Source organism: Lolium rigidum, chromosome 4 (assembly GCF_022539505.1).
Source record: "Lolium rigidum isolate FL_2022 chromosome 4, APGP_CSIRO_Lrig_0.1, whole genome shotgun sequence".
Taxonomy (NCBI): Eukaryota; Viridiplantae; Streptophyta; class Magnoliopsida; order Poales; family Poaceae; genus Lolium; species Lolium rigidum.
Window position 1 is genome coordinate 83,919,617 of NC_061511.1, and position 19,058 is coordinate 83,938,674.

General features: G+C 46.4%; 1 protein-coding gene across 1 annotated transcript; it reads left to right on the forward strand.

Annotated features, from left to right (window-relative positions):
• The first annotated feature begins 13,518 nt into the window (after nucleotides 1-13,518).
• On the forward strand, nucleotides 13,519-17,473 carry LOC124708347 (serine/threonine-protein kinase RIPK-like). Its single transcript, XM_047240019.1, has 4 exons — nucleotides 13,519-14,092; nucleotides 15,156-15,292; nucleotides 16,638-16,761; nucleotides 16,865-17,473. Exons 1-4 carry the CDS (start codon nucleotides 13,519-13,521, stop codon nucleotides 17,380-17,382), a joined length of 1,353 nt encoding a protein of 450 aa, XP_047095975.1. The 3' UTR covers nucleotides 17,383-17,473.
• The last annotated feature ends 1,585 nt before the right edge of the window (nucleotides 17,474-19,058 follow it).

Below are 19,058 nucleotides of genomic sequence, written 5' to 3' on the forward strand. Positions count from 1 at the left end.
CAAATGCGAGAAATCCAAAATGCGAGCTTTCTCCTTAGACCTTTGTACAGAGCGGCATGGAGGTACCCCATTGTGACACTTGGTTAAAACATGTGCATTGCAAAGATCCGGTAGTCCAAGCTAATTAGGACAAGGTGCGGGCACTATTAGTATACTATGCATGAGGCTTGCAACTTGTAAGATATAACTTTCATAACTCATATGCTTTATTACTACCGTTGACAAAATTGTTTCATGTTTTCAAAATAAAAGCTCTAGCACAAATATAGCAATCGATGCTTTCCTCTTTGAAGGACCATTCTTTTACTTTTATGTTGAGTCAGTTCACCTATCTCTCTCCACCTCAAGAAGCAAACACTTGTGTGAACTTTGCATTGATTCCTACATACTTGCATATTGTACTTGTTATATTACTCTATGTTGACAATTATCCATGAGATATACATGTTATAAGTTGAAAGCAATCGCTGAAACTTAATCTTCCTTTGTATTGCTTCAATACCTTTACTTTGATTTATTGCTTTATGAGTTAACTCTTATGCAAGACTTATTGATGCTTGTCTTGAAGTATTATTCATGAAAAGTCTTTGCTTTATGATTCACTTGTTTACTCATGTCATTACCATTGTTTTGATCGCTGCATCCACTACATATGTTTACAAATAGTATGATCAAGGTTATGATGGCATGTCACTTCAGAAATTATCTTTGTTATCGTTTTACCTGCTCGGGACGAGCGAGAACTAAGCTTGGGGATGCTGATACGTCTCCGACGTATCGATAATTTCTTATGTTCTATGCCATATTATTGATAATACCTACATGTTTTATGCACACTTTATGTCATATTCGTGCATTTTCTGGAACTAACCTATTAACAAGATGCCGAAGTGCCGATTCTTGTTTTCTGCTGTTTTTGGTTTCGTAAATCCTAGTAACGAAATATTCTCGGAATTGGACGAAATCAAGTCCCGGGGTCCTATTTTGCCACGAACCTTCCGGAAGACCGAAGAGCATACGAAGTGGGGCCACGAGGTGGCGACACCACATGGCGGCGCGGCCAAGGGGGCCCGCGCCGCCCTGTGGTGTGGGCCCCTCGTTAGCCCCCCGACTCCGCCCTTCCTCCTACTTAAAGCCTCCGTCGCGAAAACCCCGATGCGAAAAACCACGATACGGAAAACCTTGCGAGACGCCGCCGCCGCCGATCCCATCTCGGGGATTCCGGAGATCTCCTCCGGCACCCTGCCGGAGAGGGGATTCATCTCCCGGAGGACTCTACACCGCCATGGTCGCCTCCGGAGTGATGAGTGAGTAGTTCACCCCTGGACTATGGGTCCATAGCAGTAGCTAGATGGTTGTCTTCTCCTCATTGTGCTTCATTGTTGGATCTTGTGAGCTGCCTAACATGATCAAGATCATCTATCCGTAATACTCTATGTTGTGTTTGTCGGGATCCGATGGATAGAGAATACCATGTTATGTTAATTATCAAGTTATTACATATGTGTTGTTTATGATCTTGCATGCTCTCCGTTACTAGTAGAGGCTCCGGCCAAGTTTTTGCTTTTAACTCCAAGAGGGAGTATTTATGCTCGATAGTGGGTTCATGCCCGCATTGACACCGGGACAGTGATGAGAAAGTTCTAAGGTTGTGTTGTGCTTGTTGCCACTAGGGATAAAACATTGGCGCTATGTCCGAGGATGTAGTTGTTGATTACATTACGCACCATACTTAATGCAATTGTCTGTTGCTTTGCAACTTAATCCTGGAAGGGGTTCGGATGATAACCTGAAGGTGGACTTTTTAGGCATAGATGCGAGTTGGATGGCGGTCTATGTACTTTGTCGTAATGCCCAATTAAATCTCACTATACTTATCATGACATGTATGTGCATTGTTATGCCCTCTCTATTTGTCAATTGCCCGACTGTAATTTGTTCACCCAACATGCTTTTATCTTATGGGAGAGACACCTCTAGTGAACTGTGGACCCCGGTCCATTCTTTAATACTTGAAATACAAATCTGCTTGCAATACTTGTTTTACTTGTTTTCTCTGCAAACAATCATCTTCCACACAATACGGTTAATCCTTTGTTACAGACAAGCCGGTGAGATTGACAACCTCACCTGTTTCGTTGGGGCAAAGTACTTTGGTTGTGTTGTGCAGGTTCCATGTTGGCGCCGGAATCCCTGGTGTTGCGCCGCACTACATCCCGCCGCCATCAACCTTCAACGTGCTTCTTGGCTCCTCCTGGTTCGATAAACCTTGGTTTCTTTCTGAGGGAAAACTTGCTGCTGTGCGCATCATACCTTCCTCTTGGGGTTGCCCAACGAACGTGTGAAATACACGCCATCACCCATCTACTATCAGCAATAGGATATATAATACCAGCTTCAAGGAGTCTTAATACCTCATTTCTTACCACATCCTTCATCTTAGGAATTAGACGACGCTGAGGTTCAACAACAGGCTTCGCATCATCTTCCATATTAATGGCGTGTTGGCAAATAGACGGAGAAATCCCCTTCAAGTCATCAAGAGTGTAGCCAATAGCACCTCGGTGTTTCTTCAGTATTTCCAATAACCTTTCTTCTTCAAACTCTGAAAGCTTAGAACTAATAATAACATGATATATTTTATTATCATCAATATGAGCATATTTAAGATTATCAGGTAATGGTTTTAAATCAAAGACAGGATCTTCCTTTGGTGGTGGTGTTGTACCCAAGTCTTCCACTGGTAAATCATGCTTAAGAATAGGTTGACGAAGGAAAATTTCATCAAGCTCATTTCTTTCTTCCCTAAAAACTTCACTCTCACTATTCTCCAAATGTTGCTTGAAAGGATTATTAGGAGCAAGAACAATAGATGCACATTGTTCAACTTTAAAATCACTATTAGGCGAATCAATTTTATAACGTGTTTTGGTATATTTAGAGAAGTTAAACTCATAAGATTCACCAGCAAATTTAGTCAAAATTTTCTCTTTCTTGCAATCTATAATAGCTCCACAAGTATTTAGAAAAGGTCTACCAAAAATGATAGGACAATATTTACTAGCAAGCGAGAACCAAGTACCAAAAAGTCAGCAGGATATTTAATCTTACCACATAGAACTTCCACATCTCGAATAATACCAATTGGAGAGATAGTTTCTCTATTAGCCAGCCGAATAACCACATCAATATCTTCCAGTTCACAAGAACCAATTTCGTGCATAATCTCCGTGTAAAGCTCATAAGGAATAGCACTAATACTTGCACCAATATCACATAAACCATAATAACAATGATCACCAATTCTAACAGATAGCATAGGAACACTAGCTTTCCTAGACTTATTAGGATGCGAGACAATATTAGAAGCATCTTCACAGAAAATAATATGACCATCTTCTACATTTTCAGTCACAAGATCTTTAACAATTGCAACAGCAGGTTCGACTTTTATTTGTTCTTCAGGTTCTACAGGTTTCTTTTCACTTTTATGAACCGCACTATTTATAACAGAGTACTCCTTCATTTTAGCAGGGAAAGGAGTTTTTTCAATATAAGCTTCAGGAATAACATGATCAACAGTTTCAACTACAACACATTTATTTATAGATGAATCAATTTTATTTTTATACGGTTCATGATACTTATCAAAGTTCTTCTTAGGCAATTCATAATGAGAAGCAAAAGCTTTATAAAGATTTGCAGCAACTTGAGAATCAAGACCATAAGTAGCACTCATATTACGAAATTTATCAGTATCCATAAAAGCTTCAATGCATTTATAATCATAAATTATACCTGATTCTCTATCCTTGTCGTTCTCCCAACCTTCAGTATTTTCTTGGATCCGATTAAGAAGGTCCCTTTTAAACTCTTCCTTGTTGCGTGTAAATGATCCAGAACAAGTAGTATCCAGCAAGGTCTTGTCTTGAAAAGAAAGTCTTGCATAGAAATTATCAATAATAATATTACCAGGAAGCTCATGAATGGGGCATTTGAGCATTAAAGACTTCAATCTCCCCAAGCTTGGGCGATACTCTCTCCTTCATGAGGCCAAAAATTATATATGCGATTCCGATCTTTGTGAATGTCACTTGGAGGATAGAACTTAGAATAAAACCGGGGCACAATATCATTCCATTCAAGAGAATCCCCATTATCCAGTAATTTATACCAATGCGCCGCTTTACCGATACAGCGATACGAGAGAATAGTTTCTTCCTCACTTCATCCATAGCAATACCTGCACACTTGAATAAACCGCATAATTCATGTAAGAACAGTAAATGATCTCCAGGGTGGACAGTTCCATCCCCTGTATAACGGTTACCCACTACACGTTCAATAATTTTCATGGGTATTTTGTATGGTAATTCTTCCTTACCTAGCGCCTCATCCTCTACCTTTGCAGTAGTAGTAGATTTCCCAAATAAACACTCAAGAGAAGATCTCTCCATAATGAGTTATGGCAGCAGGCAGAAATAAAATCAGCACAAACAGTAGAAATTTCCCTTACCAATTCCACTTACCAATAGCGCTTCACTCCCCGGCAACGGCGCCAGAAAATAGTCTTGATGACCCACAAGTATAGGGGGTGTATCGCAGTATCTTCGATAAGTAAGAATGTCGATCCCAACGAGAAGCGAAGGTGTTGACAAGCAGTTTCGATGAAGGATTCACCGTAAATGCTCACGGACAAGTATTCGGGGGTTTTGATGTAACAGATGAATAAAGTACGAGTAAGTAAAGTGCGAGAGTAACAATTGCAGCGAGTGGCCCAATCCTTTTTAGCACAAAGGACAGGCCGGTTTGTTTACTTATAATGACCAAACGTTCTCGAGGACACACGGGATTTTAGTCTAGTGCTTACGCTACATACGGCTAATTAATCTTCATTGTTTTGATAAGTGTTGTGTGGGTGAACCTATGCTAATGTACCGCCCTTCCTAGGACTAATACATACTTGTGATTATACCCCTTGCAAGCATCCGCAACTACAAGAAAGTAATTACGATAAATCTAACCACGGCCTTAAACTCTGAGATCCTGTGATCCCTCCTGCATCATATACCAACGGGGGCTCAGGTTTCTATCACTCCGGCAACCCCGCAATTGGCAAACGAGTACAAGATGCATTCCCCTAGGCCCATAAAGGTGAAGTGTCGTGTAGTCGACGTTCACACGACACCACTAGAAGAATAACACCACAACTTAAATATCATAAAATTTGAATACTACTCAACCATACTTCACTACTAACATTTAGACTTCACCCATGTCCTCAAGAACTAAACGAACTACTCACGAGACATCATATGGAACATGATCAGAGGTGATATGATAATGAATAACAGTCTGAACATAAACCTTGGTTCAACGGTTTCACTCAATAGCATCAATAACAAGTAGAAATCAACATCGGGAGAGTTTCCCCTATCAAACAATCAAGATCAAACCCAAATTGCTACAGCGGTGACGAGGTGCAGCGGTGGAGACGGCGGTGATGATGATGAAGATGATGGTGATGGTGATGGAGATGATGTCCAGCTCGATGACGGTGACGATGGCGTCGATTTCCCCCTCCGGGAGGGAATTTCCTCAGCGGATTCCTGCCCGCCGGAGAGCTCTTTTCTCTCTGGTGTTCTCCGCCACGTAGAGGCGGCTGTGGCTCTTCGCGATGTACCCCTTCTGGCTTAGGTTTTCGGGACGAAGGAGTACGCGAAGCAAAGGAGGCGAGAGGGGGATGTGGGCCCCCTCCTCACAGGGCGGCGCAGCCAGGGCAGGGCCCGCGCCGGCCTGTGAGGGGGGCCCATGGCGGCCCTCCTCAGCTCCCCCTTCTGGCTCCCTTCGTCATCTGGAAAAATAGGAGTTTTCGTGTAATTCCCGTCAACTGTTGATCTTCCGAAATATTGCGTTCTGACGATGCTTTTTCCAGCAGTGCACTCCGCTCCGGTGCGCGATCCTCCAATAATCATGAATCATGCAAAATAGATGAAATAACATAAGTATTATCTCCAAACATGAAATATATCAATGAATAACAGCAAATTATGATATAAAATAGTGATGCAAATTGGACGTATCATGCAGCCATCGACTGCATGCACCAGCGCCACATCGCACTCCTCAGGAGATCCGAAGCCGATGCAGCCAGAGGAAGGAGAGGCGGGGAAAGCAGCAGGCCCCCGGCCACCCTCCACGCCCACGGCAGGCATGGAAGCCTGCGTTGCGACGTGACTCCGAGATGACCCCGAGGATGTCCTTGCCAACGTATGCACCCTACCTCTGGCAGGTAAGACAACCCTCCCTGGTGGTGCGCTCGTAGAAGAAGTATCGCATGCCGTAGGTGGTCGCCTTTCTAAATCCGGGCTCACTTCTCGCTGCCTCGCAATGATCTCCTTGGCTGCAAGGGTTAGCAGGTTATTATTGAACAGTGTCACCGCCATGACAGTACTATTCACTCGGGTGTGTGTCCCCTCAGTCCCACCGATACAAGCATTGTGCACCTGAGAAGCAGCTGAAACCGGAGGGTCAGCCCGACCCTCAGTAGTGTCCATAGCAACATCATCCTTAGCCTCTGGTGCCCCACCTTCATCATTGCCATCATTCCTCTTATCCCAAAGAAAGGGAACAAAGTCGGGATCAGGGATAAAATCAGCAGGCTCCCTACGGAAGTGGAACTCAAAGGACTTCAACTTCACCACCGCATGTGAAGTAGCGTAAGAACCAGGCACCGAGACTATCCTATCCAAGACCGAAGAATTCAGCATGGCCACCAACACACGAACAACACCACGACGGCGTAGGCTCAAAAGATCAACATTCAGGGTCTTGCCCAACAAAGACCCCACAGCCCAAAGACCCAAGAAGTGCCAGAGTGTGTGAGGAACTCCTTCAACATGTAACCAGACTTGCTCCAAATGAACTTTATGAGGAACCTCATAAGACTTCCAAGCGGTGAGACTAAGATACGAAGTAGACTTAGGAACTCCCACCTGGATACCATCCATCCTGTTAAGGTCATCAAAATTTGGCACACTAACCAAGAACTCGTTCTCCCCAAATGCAACCGCCTCCCATTTCCATCCCGGAGATCAGAGCATCTCCTAGCGACTTGCCTGTCCACCAAAACAGCAGGCGCAACGTCACCAGCAACAGTCACACGGGCAACGGGGGAGTTCGTAGGTGTCAGATCCTCACGTACAACCGAATCTGGCAACCAGAACCAACAATATAAGCAGTGGGTCTCGGTGCCTTAAGAACTGGACAACGCACTGTGGGATGCGCAACTTTATCACAAATGTAGCGGTAATGTTTAACTTTACAGTCCTTGGTCATATGAGAGTGACAAGCACATTTCCAACACCAGGACTTCTTAACTTTTACCGGCGGCTGCGGTTTATCCACCAAGGATCACGGCAGAAGAAGAACCATAATTGTCGACCCCCCCAAAGCTGTAGTTGGAACCTGAACATTAGGGGCCAGCAACAAGTGAGGTACAAACTGCTGCTGATGCATGAGTACAGGGCCAAACCCAAATTTTGATACGGAGGTTGGAAGTTGCTTTGCCCAAGGCCAAACAAAGGCTGCCCCTGCATGAAAGGTGCTCCAGTACCAAAACTCGGTTGTTGTTGTGGCTGCGGTACATGCAAAGGTAAAACAGGTCCCTGCAACCCGGGCAGAACTACCTTCTTATTTTTGTTTCTCTTGGGCCTTAGCGCGGCTCCTGGCGTAAAACCCGCCGGTTGCGGCTGCACGAAACCCGCAGAGTGATGCTGCTGCGTGGGCTGCTGCACACTTCCAGGAGGTCGGTACATATCCGAGGCTGCAGAATGTTGCAGCAGCTGCGGCTGCGGCTGAGGGCCGGGGAAGTGCTGGGGAGCAGCAGCAGTCAGGCGCATCTACGACGCAAGGAATGCTGGCCTCGGAGCCGAAGGCGCCGCGTAACGAGGCGGAGACGGCTGTGGGCGGAAGGGCGGTGCTTGCGAATGAGGGACCATCGAAGGGAAGCCGTGCCTAGCAGCAGGAGGCACCATCCCTGGCTTGCTCCCTCCAAGCTGTGGGAATGGCCCCCTAGGCGGCGGGTGCGACCCCGACATGACTTGAGGGCGCCTATCCGCGACCTCTGCGAAGGAAGGGTGGAAGCGAAGCCCCCACCCGAAGCGGCCGCCACCAAGAGACGCTGTAGTAGCGAGGCCACAAGTCCGTGGCGTCGAGGACGGCGGTGGCGACGACGAACTTGGAAACAGTGAAGCCGACGACGAGGAAGAAGATGCCGACCCTGCCGATCCCTTGCGAAGAAACTTTGACGCAGAAGACGACGAAGGAGTTGACGAAGAGGCAGCGTCAAGGTTGTCCAATGCAGCGTGGTGGCGACGGGCGAGGAGGAGGGCGACGGAACGGCGATCGAGCGAAGACGTGGGTCAACCCAGAGATACCAAAGGGTTTCTCCTAGGCCGGCCCATGAAAAACAGCCATGCAGCTGGGCCCCACCCGGTGGAAACTGGACCCGAAAAAGCTCATCTTCCTCCGTCCGTTCAGCGATGCTCGCCGGGGATGTCGGGCCTTCCGCCGGCGACCAACCGACCTTTAGCAGGAACTGGCCAAGCACCAGCAATGGAGTGACCCGCCTCGAAGGGCAAGGGCCACGCCACGCCCTAGCCGTAGGCTGTTTCTTTACCGGGAAGCCCGTCGCCGATCGAGGAAACCTCTCCCCCGTCTTCTAAACTCCGACGATGCCCTGGGGAGGAGGCGTTGGAATGAGCACCCCGACATCTGCGTGCGCCTCCGTCGCCGATCCAACCCTGCACACATTAGAGAAAACATCAGACTTACCGAAGCTGGAGGTGGAAGCCCCCTCTCAAAATCTTGACGCCGGAGTTGAATAGTCCATATCCGCCCAAAAATCCTGAACCAGCTCTTCGTTAGTCCGCCGACCCTCTTCGGATCACCGTCGACCACTCGGGCACCGGGTCTGAGTCCAGGACCTCGAGCGCGGATTCGATGGGGACCTCGGCATACGAAACATCCTCCACGGCGGAAAGCACATCGAAAATGGTCCAGCGAGCACCGACCGTCGGAGCTGTCCCGCACCCAACGCCCAGCGCCAGAGTGAGGCGACGGCGGCGCTTGCTGCTGCTTACGTGTGACGGGTCTTGCAACGGCGCCAGGAAAGTAGCTCCTTGTGACGGTAAAGCACACGTTCGTTGGGAACCCTAAGAGGAAGGTATGATGCGTACAGCAGCGAGTTTTCCCTCAGTAAGAAACCAAGGTTATCGAACCAGTAGGAGATGAAGGCCACGTGAAGGTTGTTGGTGAAGGAGTGTAGTGCGGCGCAACACCAGAGATTCCAGTGCCAACGTGGAACCTGCACAACACAATCAAGATACTTTGCCCCAACTTAACAATGAGGTTGTCAATCTCACCGGCTTGCTGAAAACAAAGGATTAAACGTATGGTGTGGAGAATGATGTTTGCTTTCAAAGAACAACAGAGAACAATGATTGCAGTAGGTTGCATTTCAGATGTAAAAGAATGGACCGGGGTCCACAGTTCACTAGTGGTGTCTCTCCAATAAGATAAATAACATGTTGGGTGAACAAATTATAGTTGGGCAATTTACAAATAGAGAGGGCATAACAATGCACATACATATCATGATGACTACTATGATATTTACTTAGGGCATTACGACAAAGAACATAGACCGCTATCCAGCATGCATCTATGCCTAAAAAGTCCACCCTTGGGCTAGCATCCGCACCCCTTCCAGTATTAAGTTGCAAGCAACAGACAATTGCATTAAGTATTGTGCGTAATGTAAACAATACAAATATCCTTAGACAAAGCATTGGTGTTTTATCCCTAGTGGCAACAGCACATCCACAACCTTAGAACTTTCTGTCACATCGTCCCAGCATTCAATGGAGGCATGAACCCACTATCTAGCATAAATACCCCCTCTTGGAGTTACAAGTATCAACTTGGCCAGAGCCTCTACTAGCAACGGAGAGCATGCAAGATCATAAACAACACATATATGATAGATCGATAATCAACTTGACATAGTATTCCATATTCATCGGATCCCAACAAACACAACATGTAGCATTACAATAAGATGATCTTGATCATGATAGGCAGCTCACAAGATCTAAACATGATGGCACAATAGGAGAAGACAACCATCTAGCTACTGCTATGGACCCATAGTCCAAGGATGAACTACTCACGCATCAGTCCGGAGGCAGGCATGGTGATGTAGAGCCCTCCGGTGATGATTCCCCTCTCCGGCAGGGTGCCGGAGGTGATCTTCAGAACCCCCCGAGATGGGGTTGACGGCGGCGTCTCAGGAACTTTTCTCGTATTGTGGCTCTCGGTACTAGGGTTTTCCGATACGAAGGAATATATAGGCGAAGAGGCAGCATCGGGGGAGCCAGGGGGTGGGCTCCCCACACCTGGGCGCCAGGGGGAAGGCCGCGCCGCCCTATGGGGTGGCCCCCCTGCTGGCCGCCTCCGACTCTTCTTCGATTTTCTGGAATCCTCCGTGGAAAATAGGGCCGTGGGCTTTTGTTTCGTCCAATTCCGAGAATATTTCCTGTGTAGGATTTCTGAAACCAAAAACAGCAAAAAACAGGAATTGGCGCTTCGGCATCTTGTTAATAGGTTAGTACCGGAAAATGCATAAAATGATATAAAGTATGAATAAAACATGTAGGTATTGTCATAAAACTAGCATGGAACATAAGAAATTATAGATACGTTGGAGACATATCACCTGCCACCGGCATGGCGCAACGGAAAAAGTTCAAGTCGCCACCACCATCGCCAGACCTAACGGCTAGTACCCTGAACGACAGCTAGTAGGTACAAATCACTATGGTTTACTTTAGATGTCATAAGGCCACAGATGAGATGCTGGGTGATGATCAAATCAACTTACAAGAAAGAACAAAGACGAGCAAATGGGAGAATAAACAAGATAAGTTACTTGAAATTGCACCAAAGCATCATCAGCTGCAACGATCGTCAATCGGAGGTGAAACAAATGCATGAATGCAAGATCTTAAGGTCAGAGAAGACGACCCACCGATGAAACCACGTCCACCTCTACCTTCTATATAGTCGTGACACGATTTGTCTCCACTTCTACAGAGGGCCCTCTTGCCCCTCGCCCTGGCTCAAAGAGCATCGTAAAGTAAGAAGTTGGAAAAGTTCACCCAAGAACACATATGGAAGTAAAGATGGCAAGAGTACCAATGCTGGGGAGGCAAGATGAGCATGAATAACTAAGTGGAGTCAAGACCATATCGAAAAAGGCACCGCCAATGACCGCCAACCAGCAAGAACCCGTCAATTGAGGTTCCCAATGCAACATCTCCAAGAAGGGAGTGTCGGCACCGCTTGGTCAAGAAATGGAACAAATGTATCACCTTGTAACCAGAGGAACGACATGCACCCCACACGAAGCCTCCAACAAGGAGGAACGCGCTCGGTGGCGTCTACTTCACCGACACCGGTTGCTCCTATCATGCAATTAATTCTCCTACCTATCATGACCACCGTCCATAGATAGTCACACCGGCAACACACCATGGTGGATGGAATTGTTCCCCTCCCTGAGTAGAGCCACGTTACCTTAAGTAGTTGCGCCCACAAACATTTCCGATGTAGGCGTTATTGTGAAGTGTCTTCTAGTATCGTCTCCATCTTCTTCTGCCACCCCTGAATCCTGCGGGAGGACGCCTGATTCCGAGATGGATAATAACCTTAATAAAACTATAAATAGTATCTAAACTTCTCAAGTGCCCTCACAGTGCCCACGGAAGCACATGAGCCCACATGCTCTTCTTTTGTTTTTCCCTCGCAGATGTTGCCGTCGGTCATTTTCCGCCATATTTACATCATATGTGTGGCTTCCTAGAAACCCCTTTGTTTCAACCCTCCACCTCATATGACCATTTTGTTTCAGTAGAATCTTATCACCGAGCTTAGCCACTACCCCCCCCCCCGGCCTGATGACGTGCACCAACAACACGATTTTGACCTTGCCGCAGCCATGTGCCACCTCCCAAGATCCAAAAAAAGGTGGGCACTGGCTTATTTGGAGAGCACATATTGTTTGGGATCCTCAGCTCTACAGAGATGAACATTACATGGGCTTTCCTTACCAAAACCCCCGATGGCCAAGTCAGTGAATGATCACAAGGCTTAATGTGTCAACTTGATTCTCGACCATGTGTGTTGCATTTTGCCAAGTTCATTACCGCACGCTTGAAGTTTTGTGACTAACGTTCAATTACCCCTTCTATAACTAATCCAATTTCATGTGTTAAGGTTAATATGTGGGCACTTACTTCTGATAAAAAAATGTTATACACTGCCAAGAACAAATATTTGCATGCACCGAACGGTTAGTGCACTTATAAAATGCGCTAACCTAGTCTTGAACTCATGTCCTTTTTTTTTGGCTCCGATATCATGTAGAATTGTATGCACGGAATCAATTTACCCAAAAACCTAAACTGATGGGGAAAGGAGGGCCATGTACTTATGCTTGGAGAAATGCTTTCATTTCATGCACCACGGGAGGTCCCGTGCATGGTTTCATTATATTTCGTTGAGTTTCATTAGACCCAAACAGATCACAGCTCACTATAGCTTAATGAAACTTGACGAAACACCATGGTACGAATCTTAAAGCAACATATCGATAGCTAAACACATGCATGGGGCCTTCGGTGCTTGGGAGAACCGCTTCAACACATACAACATCGACCATGTTGTGCATGCATCTAATTAGCTATGCAAAAGAAGGATGTAAAATCTTTAGATCGTAGCCCCTAGACGCGGCCTTTTGAGTTAATAGTACTTACACGTTTATAAAGAGAAATAATACAAGTACATGTCTTATACATTTACATGCCAATTTTTTCAATACAATTGCTAGTAGGAATATCCAAGTCATTTCTTTAGCACCCAATTAGCAACAATAATGCAATACTTTTTCCCACAATACAAGCTAGCTGGCATGCTGAAAAAACAAAATAAAAGGAGAAGAAGAAGAAGAAGAAGAAGAAGAAGAAGAAAACGGCGATGAATGATCTCACCGATCCGTGGCTTCTGCGAGTCAACGGTCAGCGAAGTGACATGTCATCTGATAGACGAAAGTCGAAAGCCTCAACGCGGCCTTTGAGTCGGAGTAGTAGTCCATGTATTCGGCACGGGCGGTAGGTAGGTGAGAGGCACGGTCGTCTCTCCACACGGCCACACACGGCCTCCTCTTCTTCTTCCAGCTTGTGATCCCTACTACAAATATATACTCCTCGTGCGGCTCCCTGGACCCAATCCGATCCAACCAACGTTTCCGAGCTCACAAGTCACAACTGACAGAGATTTCTTGCCTATTTGTCCATCCAAGAAGCGAGTTCAGACAGATACTTGGTCGCAGGCAGATCGATCAGTGTTAGGCTGTTAGCTCGGCGAGCCGATCTTAGGAGATCAGAGTTGCATGGTATGATGTCAAGATCATCGAAGAAGCAGCAGAAGCGGTCGGCGTGGAGCTCCCTGTTCGGGTGCTGCGTCGCCGGCTCCGGCGGGAAGAAGACGGGGAGCGGGAAGGTCGGTCCTGGGTCTGGCTCGAGGAGGATCAAGCACGCCGCGGCGGATGCGGTGGCGGCGCTCGGGCAGCGTCTGTCGTTCACGGACGTGATGAGCGCGGCGTCGGACCAGGATCTGTCGGTGTCGCTGGTTGGTTCCAACCTTCACGTGTTCACGGTGGGAGAGCTGAAGGCGGCGACGCAGGGGTTCCTGGACGACAACTTCCTGGGCGAGGGCGGGTTCGGCCCCGTCTACAAGGGCTCCCTGGAGGAGAAGGCCAAGCCGGGGCTCAAGGCGCAGTCCATCGCCGTCAAGCTCTGGGACCCCGAGGGCACCCAGGGCCACAAGGAGTGGCTGGCGGAGGTGATCTTCCTGGGGCAGTTCCGGCATGCCAACCTGGTGAAGCTCATCGGCTACTGCTGCGAGGACGAGAACCGGCTGCTCGTCTACGAGTACATGCCCAAGGGCAGCCTAGAGAACCATCTCTTCAGAAGTAAGCCCCCTCGATCGCCATACTTCATTCAACTGCGATTCCTTTTAATTTGCTGCGACATACTAACTCCTGCTAGCTACAGTTGAGCTAACTTGAATTAATGAAGCCCCAGGATTATGTAAGACCGACATATATCGACCTCGACTAGTTCCTCCATTAGGTAGAGATTAATTAGTGTGCATGCTTTGCTAGCTCGGTCGACCAACGTGTGCAGCATGCCGCCATTAAAGAAAGCAAACGTACAGCTGAGCTAGCTGCATACACGGGTGTATGTGTTTGATTAGTTAGGCCGATGGCAGTAGTACATGCCATGTCGCCATGTCAGCATCGACCACTTGCTTAGTCATCGGTTCATCACAGCTAGAGCTAGCTTGCCGGCCTCTGACTGGACTTCAGTTAGCTGTATTGCACTACCACTACCGCCTACCCCTAGTTTTTGACATATTTGTCGAGCTTGATGGAGATGTATACTTACATGTATTCTCCTTGTAGCTAGCTAGCTTGCTGCTTTAAACAATCAATTTACTGTATTGACCAATTAGCAGTAGAGATAAGAAAAGGACAAGGGGGAAAAAACAACAGATATACATATATATGAGGTGGTTGACCAGTCCTACGTTGCCTTGTTGACTCCATTGGCCAATAGTATAAACTTGTTCTAGAACGGACGTGCGAGCATGCATTTCCTGTGGGCGGGTGAGAACTGGTAGCCACAGTTGTTGGAACTAGGCTTTTACTACATCTCTGTCTGTCCTGAAGAGATAGCTTCTTCCAACTGTCTTCTGAATTCTGATCCAGCTCGCGCGGCGCGTTTCTCAGTTTTTAAAATTCAGTAACTTGTTCCTCAGATGAGTAGGCGCCTCAATTTGAAAAGAAACCGGGAGCGTTGACTTGGATCACGACGTGATAACGTCTCCACTTAATTTTGACTAGCTTTTGCATATATGTACATGTCAGCGGTGCAAATTTCCCTTTTTCACACCATCCATCGTTGTTGTCTAGATGTTTGTACTCCAAACTTAGATTGCAGACTAATTTGTTTGTTTGTTTGTTGATTTGGCAGAGTTTTCTCCCGGGCTGTCGTGGTCAACCCGGCTGAACATCGCTGTGGGCGCCGCCAAGGGCCTCGCCTTCCTTCACGACGCCGACAAGCCCGTCATCTACCGCGACTTCAAGACATCCAATATCTTGCTCGACCCCGTAAGTTGTATTCTACTTTATTCACGGATTCACAATTTTGAAGAAAACAGTTATATATCAACACAATTCATTATATAAATATCTGATCGTGTATATATATTCTAGGTTAGTGCTGCTGGTTCTTCTAGTATGCTAATTCCCAACCCGTTATTTCTGGGTTGACTTCACGCAAATGATGAACTCGTCAAAAATTTGAAAACTTTGAAGTTGGTACATGTGTGTGGTAGGTGATTGACCTGGTGAATAGATCTTCCCTTGACAAAGTAGGTAGTACCTTTGTTACTAGCGTGTTTCCTTCTACATTGGCGCATGCGACCCTTGAAACAAGGAGAGTACGTGAAGAAAAGATAGAAGCTTGGTCTTGCCGGCTACTACTAGCACTTACTATATATATATTTTTTTTTTGTTGACAACTTTACCGTAGGGGAAGCCCCTACGGTGTAATTTTTATATTAAAGCTCGAGCACTGTACAAAAGGAGCAGATAAATGAGGGAGTTACATCAAGGGGGGTAGAAGTGTTTTAGAAAGAGCATTACATAAAAAGTTACACAAAGACCGCAAGCAGCCATTCAATAAGAGGTTGAACTAGTTCTGCCTTCACTTTGTATCTATGCAGTAGCAAGTCACTCTGAAAACCCACCTTCCATTTATTAAAAGATACCGGCAGCCCTTTAAAAATAAAATCATTTCTGATTTTCCAGATATTCCATGCCGCACACGCTATAATCTCCATGAAACAAGGTCCAGTAAAGGCAGATCTTGCAGCAAGAAAGCTGTCGGAAAATGCCAGGCTTCTGTTCCAATGTATGTTTAGAGCGTTCCAACATTGATTGGCAAAAACACATCCAAAAAAGAGATGATCCCGTGTTTCTAGGAGAGAGTCTTGACAAAGAATACAATCAGCACCGGAGTCCAAGTGCCATTGTTTGCGAAGCTTCAATATTAGTCAAAACTTACTATATTAGTCAAAACTTGGATTTCTCGTTATACTTATAGGCTGACCACCACATGTAAACTCATGCTCCAATATTTGAATTAGTCTCCAGCTCAAGTGACCTCTTCTTTCAAAGTGAAAGCAAAAATAGGACGCACCAATTAAAGAAAATTGCGACCCTCCCCAAATGTTAACGATTGTGCTTCAGTCCAACCAAATTCATGCATATAGTGTTGGGCCTTTGTGTAGCTAACTAACAATTTTGATGGATTCGGCTTAATTAGGCCCATGTGTGAACAGTATAAGATTAGTGAACAGTAAAATGACTGAATTTTCCCTTTGAAAAATAGGACAATGACTGAACTTCTTTTAGCTGAAAATGACTGAACTTTCGTCTTATCGATGTGCAGGACTACAAGGCAAAGCTCTCGGACTTTGGGCTCGCCAAGGATGGGCCGGAGGGCGACGCCACCCATGTCTCGACGAGAGTCATGGGCACTCATGGCTACGCCGCGCCAGAGTACATTCTAACTGGTACAAACATATAAATGCTTTGCCCCCGACACTTGTTTACACTATGAAATGTTTCTGTAATTCCAGTTTCCTAACAGCTTCCACACAATATCATCATCTCTAGGTCACCTCACATCGAAGAGCGATGTCTACAGTTTCGGCGTCGTCCTCCTCGAGATCCTGTCGGGGAGACGAGCCGTGGACAAGACGAGGCCTACCAGGGAGCACCACCTGGTCGAGCACATGCGGTCGTGGCTCAAAGATCCGCAGAAGCTCGGACGGATCATGGACCCGGCGCTGGAGGGCAAGTACTCCGCCGCGGCAGCTCACAGGGCGGCCATGGTGGCGTACCAGTGCCTCAGCGGCAGCCCGAAGAGCAGGCCGGAAATGTCCAAGGTCGTGGAGGAGCTGGAGCCCCTCCTCAGCCTCACGGACGACGTGCCCAGCGAGGCGGTGGTGTATGTAGCGTCGCAGGATGACGCTAGGAAGGAGAGAGCGCCGAGGAGAAGGAATGGCGAGAGGGAGAGCGGTAATGGTGGTTACAGGCATAAAGCTAGGTCTCCGAAGAAGACTGTTAGGAGACGGGGCAACCAGACTGAGGAGTTCTGGGAGTGGAACATGCCTGGAGAAGGTAAAGTATAGTTTAGTTAGTACTAGCTCAGTCTATTTGTGTGGAACGTGGATGTAAATGTTGATTGTGCTGGCCGGCAGTACACTGCCTTTGATCGGGGGGTTCAGGATTGCATCCCTGTCGCTAATTCCTTGTTTCTTTCAGTTGCTATTGGCTTCACCTCATTTTACTGTAAACTTTTTTTTTTCTTACGGCGAGATCCAAAAGAAAAGGTGCACGTACAATCTATGTTGTGATTGCACAGTTGCACTTGTCTTGTATTTATTGCTGATAATAGAGAGGCGCAGTATGCACGGCAGGATGCTTTTTAGACAGTGTGGGACAAAAGCCACACAACTGATACAGGTAGCCACTTGTTCTGTTGCAGTTAAATTAAACCTGGTCAGAGTCCAATTTACTATGCCCGAGTTTCTAGGCTGTAAAATTTGTTTGTGATGCCAGAAGTTATATCACTCTATTACGGTGTCATTTATCACTTCCAAATAGCGTAACATATTCTAGATACAACTGGTTCATGTTAATATAACACCGGCCTTTCATGGAAGAGGAAGTTAAACTTGCGGTTGACAACACCGCGAGTGATAAGTGTAGCGATCTCACCTTTTAAGGTGCCGATCTCTATGCGTAACTGTGCTAGTCCCTGGATCAATCGCTAGCACACACAGTACAAGATGTAATACCAAGAAACAAAGGTCTTTATTACATCGAATGATCCAGAATTTACATAAAGGATTACAAATTGCATAGCACAAGGCTAGCATATAATCAGAGTTTTACAACGAACAAACATAGACAGCATGGAGTCCTTTGTCTTCATGTGCCACAGGCGAGCATGTCGAGGATAGACTCGTAACCCTAATCATCGTAACTCACTCGTCTTTCAAAACATCTGCAACATGAAAAGTTACAGCCACGAATGGTGAATACTTTGAATGTATTGGCAAGATGACACTATGGTGGACTCAAATGGCAACCTAACACTTAAGTGTACATTTGGCTGGTAGAGCTCAGGCAATTTTGCGTAAAGCAAGTTTTCACCTATCATTTCTCAAAACATTTTCTCTTCTATTAAGCGGTACCATTGATAGAAACCAATGGACCTAGAATACCACTGATGGAAACCAGTGAATTCCTCCTACCCTTGTTCACCCATCAAATTTTTAATTTAAGAAGTTGGGATGAGGAGACTTTCGAACAGGATTCTTGTCAGTTCGCTCAAATTGTCCGTAACCGGGAACACGGATAAGTACTTAGTTTTAACACTCTGCAGAGGTTGTACAATTACCCACATGACCTAGTCTGCTCTTCTTCCATGATGCACATTTTGCTCAAATTGACAGATGTTGACTAGGACGAGATTTTTCTGAAGTGATCCCCCAGACCATCCTCTAAGGACCCGTACCGACCTACATTCCCCTACATCATCTGTCACGTAGGGCCCGGGTACTCACAACATACTCCGTCAAGCCAGAGCCCATATAGCATGTGGTTGTACGGTAAGCTAATGAGCAAGGTTGTCTACAATCTCTTTAATCCTGGGTGACTTTCCGCAAATGTGTACTCACACCAGGGTATCGCCGTTGACAGGGCCCCCTGATGCAGCCACCCGCTCCAAAGCTCCACCGTTCACCCAGGTAGTTCATTAAACTTAGTTGTTTTTCTTTAACCACTAGCAAAACATTTTCAT

Excerpts from the sequence above, each read along its gene's own strand:
- LOC124708347 (XM_047240019.1), top strand. The coding sequence starts at position 13,519 with ATGTCAAGATCATCGAAGAAGCAGCAGAAGCGGTCGGCGTGGAGCTCC. Across the intron at positions 14,093-15,155 it reads AGAGAACCATCTCTTCAGAA|AGTTTTCTCCCGGGCTGTCG; the intron begins GTAAGCCCCCTC and ends TTGATTTGGCAG. Across the intron at positions 16,762-16,864 it reads GCCAGAGTACATTCTAACTG|GTCACCTCACATCGAAGAGC; the intron begins GTACAAACATAT and ends CATCATCTCTAG.